The sequence below is a fragment of the Cimex lectularius genome, unplaced genomic scaffold, assembly GCF_000648675.2.
Source record: "Cimex lectularius strain Harlan isolate CLEC.00 unplaced genomic scaffold, Clec_2.1 scaffold196, whole genome shotgun sequence".
In the NCBI taxonomy this organism is placed as follows: domain Eukaryota; kingdom Metazoa; phylum Arthropoda; class Insecta; order Hemiptera; family Cimicidae; genus Cimex; species Cimex lectularius.
In genome coordinates this window covers 226,416-238,835 of record NW_019392958.1, presented here as the reverse complement: position 1 = coordinate 238,835, position 12,420 = coordinate 226,416, and the positions used below count along the sequence as shown (strand labels likewise).

Sequence of the window (12,420 nt, the reverse complement as noted above, 5' to 3'; positions counted from 1 at the left end):
AAAATTAAAATAATCAATGTTAGAAATATCAACTACTTTTTCCCATAAATTTGATCAAGGTATGTTCGGGAATAAAAAAAACGAAAAACAAATTTATTTACTGCCATGCTTTTGATTTATTTAAAGGTCATCATTAGTGCAAAACAACCTTAATGTCTTGACATATTTTTTTACAGATTCTGTTGTCTTTGGTAATGTTGGGATTGAATCAATCGTGACGGAAGGAAATTTGAGATCCCCTATTAAAAAAAGTGAAAAAAACAACAAATTTAGTTTCTGCCAAGCTTTCGATTTATTTTAAGGTCATCATCAGGGCAAAACAACCTCTAATATGTCTATATCTTGACATATTTTTTTACAGATACTGTTGTCTTTGGTAATGTTGGGACTGAATCAATGGTGAAGGAAATTTGAGATCCCCTATAAAAAAAAAGTGAAAAAAACAACAAATTTAGTTTCTGCCAAACTTTCGATTTATTTTAAGGTCATCATCAGGGTAAAACAACCTTAAATATGTCTATATCTTGACACATTTTTTTACAGATACTGTTGTCTGGTAATGTTGGGACTGAATTAATCTTGTAGGAAATTTGAGATCGCCTTTAAAAAAACAGAAAAGTGAAAAAACAAACAAATTTAGTTACTGCCAAGCTTTCGATTTATTTTAAGGTCAGCATAAGGACAAAATGTAATATTTTTCTTGACCGAAAATTAAGAGAGTTCGGCAGAATTAAAATGATTTGTTTGTCTTCGTAGAAGAAAAGAAAAATCAAAACATTGAACTTTTTGTAAGAAAATTAAGAAAATAATTTATTGAAGATTCAAAAAGTGTTCAAAAAACGGTAAACATTCTCTTCTATCCTCTATTATAAGCCTAAGGTGTCATTATTTTTTTAATCATCAACTTCCTTGTTTAGTCAACAATTAATTAATTACTGTTTCCACGCCGTGGCTCCCAATCGTCTTTCGAGTCGTTAGGCACATCGCAAAAACAAGAGTGATCATCCTTGACCCTTTTCCTCCTCCTGCATAATTCAGAGACGAATCCTAGGAATAAACTGTTCATAATTTCATCCTTATCTTCCTCGACTGGATAGGTCCGAAGCAAAAATCCAAAGTGCAACGTAAGCGGTTTAGAGAAGGGGCTTCCTTATCGTTATTGATGGGCCAATTTACCGAGTTAAAAACGGTTTCAACTTCGATCTGACTTATTACTTATGAATTTTTCTTTCCATATTCTCTCAATTGCCGTCTTATATAAATTACATTTTATATATTTAAATTAAATTGATAGTTCAGCAGTGTACAATTACAACAAAAAATTACTTCGATGTAAATCATGCGTTTATTTTGTAGTTTTTACCTTTAACTACATAGTTCTGTAAGTTCCTGATAAGTCTATCATAAATCATAAGAATCTTCGTAGAAAATTTGTATGATCAAAAATAGGCATAAAGTCCAAACTTTCGCCGTGTATTGTCCTGAACATTGGAAATAGTGTGCATATGTCAAAACTTTGAAAAATTACAATTAAGCAAGTGACATTCTCAACACAACACGCAAGAATGGCACAATTACACAGAAGACAAACACTGTGAGCCCTGAAGATGATCTCAATAAAGATCGAAACGTTGGCGCGTAAAAGAAAATGTTTTTCTGAAACCTACATCACACCAGACCGCATCTCACGATTTCTGAATAATTATCGATTAATGGTCACTAATCACCACACATAACAATTAAGATTAGTAAAATTTTAATTTCAATGTACGATGTAAATCATAGTGAACATCCGTATGTCTTGAAATAAAATTCTTATTTATCAATTTTTCGTATGCAAAATATGAATAAATTTAAATGGGTTTAAAATTAAGTAGTGCGTTTATTTTGTCAGTCAGTATAGTTCTCTAAGTTCCTGAAAAATCTATCGTAAATCATAAAAATCTTCGTAGGAAATACATACGTTCAAAAATAGGCATAAAGTCCAAACTTTCGCCGTGTATCGTCCTGAACATTGGAAATAGTGCGCATATATCGAAACTTCGCAATATCTCTTTGAAAAATTGACAGACATCGAGGGGCGTCGATGGCCGCAACGGGTTAGGCGTTGACACGGCGCTCATCATTGTAAGGTGAAGGTCCCGGGTTCGAATCCAACGGCCCTGCATTCGAACCCGACTTACAAATGGGCTTTTTTCCAAAAACCCCGGCACCCTAGGGTTGAAATGACCTCCGTTGTTCGAACCCTCGTAGAAAAAAAAATTAAGACGTAAAATTTTAATGTCAATGTACGATGTATAGAGAACATACGAATATCTTGAAATAAAATTCTTATTTATCAATTTTTCGTATGCAAAATATGAATAAATTTAAATGGGTTTAAAATTAAGTGGTGCGTTTATTTTGTCAGTCAGTGTAGTTCTCTAAGTTTCTGACAAATCTATCATAAATCATAAAAACCTTCGTAGGATTTACATATGTTCAAAAATAGGCATAAAGGCCAAACTTTCTCCGTATATCGTCCTGAACATTGGAAATAGTGCGCATATGTCAAAACTTTGAAATACCTCTTTGAAAAATAAAAATAAAGTCTAGTAAAATTTTAATTTCAATGTACGACGTAAATCATAGTGAGCATCCGGATATCTTGAAATAAAATTCTTCTTTATCAATTTTTCGTATGCAAAATATGAATAAATCTAAATGGAATAGTGAATAGATTAGTCTAAAATTAAGAGGTGGGTTTATTTTGTCAATCAGGGTAGTTCTCCAAGTTCCTGATAAATCTATCATAAATCTATTTATGTTTTAGTGGTCAATTGACTTAGTTACTTCTTTCAATTAATTATTCTTTTTATGTAAGGTTTAGGTTAAGATAAAAAACGCACTGTCACGAGCGGAATTCGACCCCACGACCTTCGGCTAAATACTGGTACTCAAGCATTTGATATATCGTGTCAATCACGAATCCCGCTCGTGAAACTGACTTTTTTATCTCCACCAAAATCTGTCATAAATCTTAAAAATCTTCATAGGAAAAACATAATTCAAATTCAAATCCGTTGCAAAGGTTCGTGGCCGATGAAAGGTCTTGCAGATCATCATCTCACCAGTTTGTCTGCTTTTTCGTTACCCAAAACTTTTTTATGCCCTGGCACCCAAGATACCAAGGTTGTTTTGTTTTCCCAGTTTTTTGAAATTTTGGATGTATGCAGTGACAAGTTTTGATGTGATTTTTTTACATGCTAATGCTTTAAAAGCTGAACGGCTATCAGATCTTATGAGGATTTTTTTGCCAATGTAACTTTTAACATTTTCTAAGGCACAAACTTTGATGGCTCGAAAGACCTAATGAATTTGATTGCTCATATTTTCGGCATGCACAAAAAAAAACCTCCTTTTTCTTAGGTGGTTTTGGAGCCATCTGCATACAATATCATTGTATGTGATGCTCTCCTGAGTTCAACCTATCCTTTATAGCTTGTAGAGACATACATTCAGTACCCATTTCTAAGAATGGTTGTCGGATTTTATTGAGCCCTGGAGACGTGGGTACAGTGAAAAAAAATTTAACTTCAGATTCAGATTCTACGTAAAAAATTTATGAAATGACCAGTCCTATTTCTTTCTATTATTTTAAAAAAAGAAATAAAAAGGGGTAGTTTATAAATAATCACCCAGTATGTTGAAAAATATGCTTAAAATACAAATATATCCAAATAGTACGCATATATCAAAACTTTGATACATCCTTTTGAAAAAATAGCAATAAAATCTGGTGAAATTTTTATTTCAATATAAGACATAAATCGTAATGAACATCCCAAAATCTTGAAATAAAATTCTAACTTAGGATAGGCTTTATATTGTTTCTACGCAAGTGAGCGTATGCAACCACGCTGTATATTTTCCTACATAAGATTTAACTTGTGACATCAACGGTTCGTTATATGATCTCTCTAATTGGCACTCCCACTCAATCTGTACCTTGTACCTTGTTTACTGTGGCTTGCTCAGAGAAGTTCCAATTATACAGACGTCATATTATGGATCATAATAGTACCGGTGCAAATCACTTTCTGACAATTTGAAATTTGACGGTTATTCATGACTTTCAAACTGCACTCCATATTCCAGCTACATTCTACTGGATTGAAAATAATATATTCTGAACAGTTAGCAAGTAAGAACTTGTGCTCTAGAAATCCGTTAGGGTAGTTCGTTTCGAACTGAGAAAAACCACGAATCACATAATCGATCGACTACACCAGTTAAAATAATTGATTTAAAAAGTTAACGAACACTGACATTTATTCACAATTAAATTAAAATGTGAAAACATATAGCATCAGCTCCTAGATAAGTACATTATATTTTACTAAAAAATATATTAATAGCAGTTTTCTTTCTAATTTTCCGTACAACTGATTTTTTAAATGAGTTATTACAAATAGGGAACGGATTTCTATTTATTGCGCATTTCGTTTGCTTTCACTCGTATTTAGAACCATTATAGGGGACGTAATTAAATGTAGTAATGTTTTAGATACATTTTTAAAGGGTTTCTTGTATGAATTAAAAAGAAATAAGACTCATGAATCCTAAAAATAAAAACACGTTTAATTCACCAACAATCAATAACATATGATTTAACGTTTTATAAAGGCTAAGGTTTTGGTTGAAATGAAAAAGTTAGTGTCATGAGCGGGATTCGAACCCAATACGCCGCTGCTCTAGCCACTTCAGCTACAACCTTTTGAATTTTCCCTCCTTTTTGCCACTTTTCAAATGTCGTGTTCTCAGTGAAGATATACTTCGTTTTTCTTATTGAATTCATTATATTTTGTGGTCTATTGACGTTGTTTTTTAAATCCTTAAACTTCTTTTTAAAACCTTTCTAACTTATTAAATAATATGATTAATTAAGGTTTTTAGTTGAGATGAAAAAGTCAATGGCACGAGCAGGATTCGAACCCACGATCTTCGGCTTGATAAGCCGCTGCTCTACCACTTTAGCTATCGTGACCTCGATCCGCTCGGACACCAGCTTCCAATCTCAACCGCACCTTTTGAATTTTCCCTCCTTTTTGCCACTTTTCAAATGTCGTGTTCTCAGTGAAGATATAAATTCATTATATTTTGTGGTCTATTGACGTTGTTTTTTAAATCCTTAAACTTCTTTTTAAAACCTGTCTAACTTATTAAATAATCTCTCTCGGTCAGGTGTGATGTAGGTTTCAGAAAAACATTTTCTTTATCGTGCCAACGTTTCGATCTTTATTGAGATCATCTTCAGGGCCTGGGATTTACAAACATTCTTTACATTTAGGATGTGGAAAAGTTAATTTATACAATGCAAAATATATTTTTTATATTCATTCAAAGTATTTCTACTCACTCAAAGTGTTTGTCTTCTGTGTAATTGTGCCATCCTTGCGTGTCGTGTTGAGAGTGCCAGTGAGATTTTGCTGTTTTAATCTCACAAGGTTGGAATCAAGAAGAAATTATTCAAAATCTTAAATTCATGGATTGAAGGTGTTGCGTAGTGGTTCGAAAGATTTTAAGGAAATTGAGAACGACAAGAATAAAACGTTCTTAGAAAATTAATACCATGATCAATTTTTTAAGTTGGTTACATTCCCTTTCACAAAAGGTAAATTAAAAGAAGTAACTTTGTCAATTGAACACTAAAACGTAAAAGTATTAATAATATTTTACTTTTAATTTTATGAGGAGTAAGTTACCCATTGTTATCTGAGAATTATTGTGTTACTTATTATTTATTAATTATAAACGTAATTACTTTTAGAGCCCTGATGAAGACCTCAATAAAGGTTGAAAGCTTGGCATAAGTTACAAAACTTACTTGATTCGATGGGCGCATCCCTGATCTCGAACTTACTGGTGATAACCTGACGGTCGATTCCTTCTTCCTTCGGTATTACACTTCCACCTTGTTATTTTAACGGAATTTCATTACCATTGGTTCAACACTTACGTTACTTGAGACTTCACGTGGAAAAAATGATTTTCTTGAGATCACAAGACACACAAGATTGAAACGAAACGTACCAAACAGTCGTTACAAACCGTTTCTGCTACTACGCGCAACTGCTTTAAACTTTCACTTAACCTCAGAACATTGATATATGCCATGGTTCTCAAACAAGTTATACAACCATCTTGAACACCAACACAATTTCGACTTCAAAAACCCAAAATATTACACACAGAACAAAACAAACATAAACGTAATTTCTTAGAAATGGTTTATATCAACAGAGATAAACACAGCATCAATTACAGAACAGATACATGTAAACTCAGTCGCAGCTACGCCAATATCATTAATCAAATTCAATACAGATAACATACCTATATCATCACATTACATTCCACACATCAAATATTTTTCACATAGTCTAATTTCCCAACAATTTAGCTTTCCTTTTCCTATTTATCCCTTTCTATATAATCCTGAAAGGATAATCTGGCCGAACCATTACCAACACATTTTTTCCCTTCGTCGGCTCTTTTCACCTCAAAGAAGCCGACGCCTTATACAAAAATGTCTTTTCTATACCGACATCCTTCCCCACCCCTTCAAAATCCAACGTATATAAACACAAAATAGCAAAATCTCACTGGCACTCTCGACACGACACGCAAGAATGACACAATTACACAGAAGTCAAACACTTTGAGTGAGTAGAAATACTTTGATTGAATATATAAAATATATTTTGCATTGCATAAATTCACTTTTCCATATCCAAAATGTATTTGTTAAATGTAAACATTGTTTGTAAATCCCAGACCCTGAAGATGATCTCATTAATGATCGAAACGTTGGCACGATAAAGAAAATGTTTTTCTGAGACCTACATCACACCAGACCGCATCTCACGATTTCTGAATAATTACATTTTATAGCTTTCACCCACGCCTACAATTTACACATGAAATCGAAAACAACAAAACAATACCATTTTTAGATACACTCGAAATTAAATAACCAGATGGCATGTTAATCACAGATTGGTATCACCCTTCAAAATCCAACATATATAAATATAAATCATCAATATCCCACTGGCACTCTTACACAATAATGTCACATCTACACAGGAAACAAAAAGTTTGAGCCCTGAAGATGATCTCAATAAACATCGAAACGTTGGTACGATAAATAAAATGTTTTTTCTAAAAACCTACTTCACACAGATCGCATCTCACGATCTCCAAATTACCATTGGCTAACGGTCGCTAAACACCACACATTAATGATAAAACTATGGAAAAAATTTTGTATAAATGTTTTAACATGTCATTGTAAAATAGGGTAGAGTTAATTTATTATTATTGACCTACCCACTACCTTCATGAAAATGAGGGGTAGTTCAACCCCAATCATTCCGATCCTGGTTTCAAGTGTTACATATGAAATTTAATCAGTAAATGTATCCTAACAATACAGGAAGAAAAAAAGATATTTGCTTATAAGGAAGCATTATTCATGAAATTATACAGTATATTAAATATTTTCTTGACAATTTCATACATTTTAACATCACCACCTTTGATTTGTTTTTCGCGACGCCTGAAGTGGGAAACGGTTCGGCAAGATTCGAAGAAATCTCAGGGAAGTCGTATATAATTGTGTTTTGAAGGAATAACTTGCCGCCTGTCAAAGCTCGCTTGTGACAGCTTGAATTTCCTTCCTGGTAAAAAGACCGGAATGCGGAACCGGCCCGGTGACAACACCATACCAACGTTGCTCAGAGAAACGTGACAAAGGAAAACTGTTTTCATTTTCTAAACTTTACCTGTATACTTGTCACCTAGTCCATTTAATTTGTACAATTAATGATTTAATATAATTTTTTGTATAATTCTATGAAAATTTTTATAAGAGAGAAATGTTTATATGAGGTTTGTTATGTTAGTAGGTGAGCTGCCAGCAGCGATGCACCACGGAGCCAGCAGTTCGCTCTGCCCACCGATGTACATGTGGCTGACTCCGCTTCTGCTGATCGCCTACACTTCCAACGGCTAGCAGAGTCGCTTCTAAAGAAGTCTGACGAACCGGACAGAAACTCAAAACGGCCTGCGATTTCGTTCGAAAGTTTAGCCACCTTGGGACTGTTCTCTTACTCATCGCACCCTTTTGGAAAATTGTCAACTGTTCAAAGCCCAGGGTCTGTAAATAGAATGCTTTCAGAGACGCCATTTAGACTCGGAATTTTTTATTTTCGTGTCTGTCTTCAAGATCCCCTAGTCGAATATTCGAGAGGTTTGGTCGAAATACAAATTGTACAATGTAATTTTAGCTGTAAGACAAAATTTTGTGTTGATGTTTTATCCAAAAACTAAAATAATTTTTCGAGTGAAATATAAAATAAATCCGAATGAACATAGGCCTGTGAAAAAAAAGTGCCATGTTCAAATCTTCACTTAGAGCAGATTTAATCCAAATATTTCAATGAGCAAATGCACACTTCTCCATTTCAGCATAGACAGAGCACCGAATTCGGGATTTTAAAAATAACAAAATACATAACCGGTGGACGGGTAAAAGATTTTGTGCAAAATACGTTTTTTACAAAGAAACATCATAAAGTATAGATTTGATAACATTAAAACTTATAAATCAACTCAATAAAACATCAACTTATTTGGAACATAAGTGACAACTCTTGGATTTGCTTAAAGTGGTTAAAACTCCCTGCCTTTGGATTTCTATTTACAAAAAAAAATTATTTCGTTCAAAACCAAGAGAAAAAAATAGTGTTTTAGACAAAATGGCGGTAATCAAGAGGGAGGCTAAACGAACCTATTTTAATCTCTTTACGTTCTACAGATACACCCCACCTGGTTCTTAATATTTATTTATTTTGAAATTTTTATTTTCAATTTTTGTTAATGTTATGGAATTAAATCATAATAACTTCTAGAAAGTTACCTTACATTATGGATGCAATATTAAAATAATTATTGCCTTAATGTGAGGACTTGGTTGGATTAAATAAAGGATCTATCATCTCGTGTAAGAAATTAAATTTTAATTAACGACTTTCCTGACGTTTATGTCAAAGAGAAAAAAACTATCATGACGATAATGGCATGGTTATGGAGGAATACGATTTTTTAAAATTGATTTTTACATCTGTGTAACAATTACAACAGTAAATATGCTGTAAAAGTGCAACAATTGATATAAAAAACATCTGATAAGAACTCAGGGTGAAACAAGGGTGGATTCCAAGAAAGAAATAATGAGTTAATTTTTTCAATTTTCTTTGTCACTACGTAGGGAATCAAGTGGCCATCGGTGTTTCAGTCGCCGTGGAGGATTATCCGGCATGGTATTAGAACTTAGCTATCGGACCCAAAGTATTGGGATATGTGGAAAGATTTTGATGGATTTTTCGGTAATAGGTTTTCGCTACTTATGTAACGAAGAGAATATTAAGGTCTCGGTGTAGGGTGAAGTTTCATAGATAATAAGGATGGTTAACAATTTTTCATAGGACTATTGGGATCTTTAGACGCGTTGGCAGTTCGAATGCTTGGTCGACACCATATGTCAACACAGGTTTGAGAATCATGGTATCAATTTTTTGTAGTTAAGTGGAAGTTTTGATTGACTGACGAGCAGTGAATTAATTAATTAAGCGCTTACAGTGTGTAATGTCTGTTTAGTTCGTTCCGTTATAATATTGTGTTCGGGATTTCAAGAAATTTTGTCCAGTTGAAGTCAGTCGCAAGTAGTACGTGTTAGACAGGCGGTAGTGTAACACGTCTGAGTGTGAGGTTAAGGTATTGCCTGTTTGTAGCGTTTTTTTTTCTTTTTTTTTGACCGGGGTTCCGACATCTAGGTCATTTCAGCCCCCAACTAAGTCTATATTCTATTTACCCTTTCAAACACTACATTCATACAAATAAATACATCCATACGGTACACTCATTCCGTCTGGTCGGTGGAGTACTTGATATTCCTCCACCGACCTATATTTAAACTAATCTAGATTGGGGGTCGATGGAGTACTTTTAAAAATAATCCGCCATCGACCCCGAACACACACTCTTACGCTTTCAACGTTCGAAGGGTTATATTTCACCCTCACCCCTCGCCATTCACGCTAATAAATACATGCACTCAGATAAAACATATAGACACAACACATAAGACATATTATATACAATAAAAAACCCCAATTTCTCCTAATAAGCGGAACAGGGGACTCTGAAACTCGAGAGTGTTCGAGAACTCTTCTTAAGTCCGGCGGGATGCCTACACGCTCTCTGTATGGAGCCAAGGCATGACACGCCTCTATTATGTGGGACACATCGAGCAACCTTTCTCTGCATAAGGGGCACCTGCGCGGGCTTTGGCCCAGAAGCAGGTGCCCATGTGTCAACCGCATACGGCCAATCCTCAGTCGGGTGAGGACGATCCCTCGTCTTCTGCTGTTTAATTTACTTCTCCACTTTTTTGATCAAACTTTGAAGTACTGCAAATAGTTTTGAACCTTTCTGTATTCTGCGTCTGTATCGTCGCCTTTATCTTGCTGGGAAAGAATTGCTGTATCGCCCGAAAAAGCGGAGTTGTTCCTCGAAAGATGTGAGCCGTATAACGTTCAATAATGCAGTAGGTACTGGCTAGATGCTGGGTAGGATGATCACTAGACCAGGAGGCCAAATACTCTTAAGTATTGGATAAAGATGCCAGCTTGGATATGATAGATCAAGGACATTGCTGTACCTTGGTCTAACTCTGCCGGTCAGACAAGTGCGATTTTAGAATTAGGTAGTGTGTACTGGGTAGGATCCCTTGCGCTTCCGCCGGAGGCCCAAGAGTCAAACCCTGTCAAAACCTTGCAAATATCAATAAATCAAATCAATATCAAAAGCAATATCAAGGCACTCGGACAACCCAGTTGCTCAAGGGAGGGTGAAAACCCGTTGTCAACGCGAAGGTATTGATGGATGGTAAGGAGTAGGGTCCTAAATCTACTCTGATGATTAGGATTAATTTCTTGGGATAAGAGTAAAGTCGTTTTAATAGAAGTTTCTCGAGAATATTATTGATTAGAGGAAGAGTATTGATAGGATATGAAGGAAGAGTGGTTTTGTTGGTTTGTGGAAAGGAAATATAGTAGGAAATTTTCAAATGGCATGAAAATAAGTTGTTCACAGTACGGAATTAAAATATATAATATTAAAATATATTTTGTTTTTCGGCGTATGATCTACATTTGTCTTTTCTTTTAAATAGGATACGTTTTAATTTGGTGATTTTTGTTGACCATGTTGAAGGACAAGATAACAAATGTGCATAACTTTTTGTTTGTCTGTGATTTGCGATGTTTAGTCGCGTAAAGGTTTGTTTTATCTTAAACAAGTAAAAACTGACTGTTAGTTTTTTCTAAAACCAAATTATTTATTGAATTATTGCGCTTTAATTAAATTTAGTCATCAAAAAGTTTCAAAAATTTGGTGTTGGTTGTACCCCAGAAGTGAAATTTGTTCACGTGTCACTTGGTGAAAGGAGGGTAAATCTTAGTTTTCAATATTAGACTACTAATCGTTTAAATTAAAAACTAGTTGTTACAAGATTCAACTAAAGTGAGTAAAGTAACATAAATCGACTGGCTTTAATCATTTTAAGCATAAACCACGCCCATCACCCCACATCGTTGTTATAACTAATCCAATTTAACTATCCCTCCGAAAGGGATTTAGGCCGTGATTAAACGTGTTTTTAATTAACTTGTTGATTTCTCAGAGTGCTTCGATAAGAAATTTGGAGCAATTAGGCCCAAATAAACGTCCCTCAGTGAATTTGGAAAGTTACCTAGAACTTATCAAGAAGATAGACACTGTTTAAGTTTTAGTCCATTGCCGACTTTCCGAGCGAGATGGTCGGGCAACAGCGAAGTTGTTCATCCCAGTGAATTGCATTTCTAACGCCTTCTAACTCAATTGCTTAGTTAACGTTCTATCACAATTGCAAAAGTTTGTTTAGATAAAAAAAAACTTTTTCAACAGAGTGACCTCTTAAAAATCTAATCTAGTCAAATGCCGTTTTGTTCCAAAATAGTTTTATAAATTTTTTGTTAAAATACCTAGGTAATTTTGCAGTTATTAATTTACAAAAAAATATTTCATATTAATTTTACACAGATTGTTATATACACAATACTAAAATATTGGTTTCACCCCCTGGGGTTCTTGGTTGTTCAAACTGAAGTGTAGAAAGCTTGGTCCTCTTCAGTAGTCTCAGGGTAGGTTGTTGTAACCGGTTTGTTTTGATATTTGAATTTCCTTGGCGAAAATATGTAATGCTTTTTGACATATCGTACGAACCTAAAATACCTTTAATCCATCCGCTGGATTTTTTATAGAATTTCAATGTTA

The 12,420-nt window shown here is 34.3% G+C and overlaps 1 protein-coding gene across 1 annotated transcript in view; it reads left to right on the top strand.

Moving 5' to 3' along the window:
* LOC106666554 (zwei Ig domain protein zig-8) overlaps positions 1–9,879 on the top strand; it is a 658,162-nt gene extending 648,283 nt beyond the window's left edge. Inside the window, exon 7 of the mRNA XM_014393829.2 lies at positions 7,947–9,879. Within this exon, the coding sequence (XP_014249315.1) occupies positions 7,947–8,056 (110 nt within the window). The 3' untranslated portion in view covers positions 8,057–9,879. The remainder of the gene's footprint in view (positions 1–7,946) is intronic.
* Positions 9,880–12,420: the final 2,541 nt, after the last annotated feature.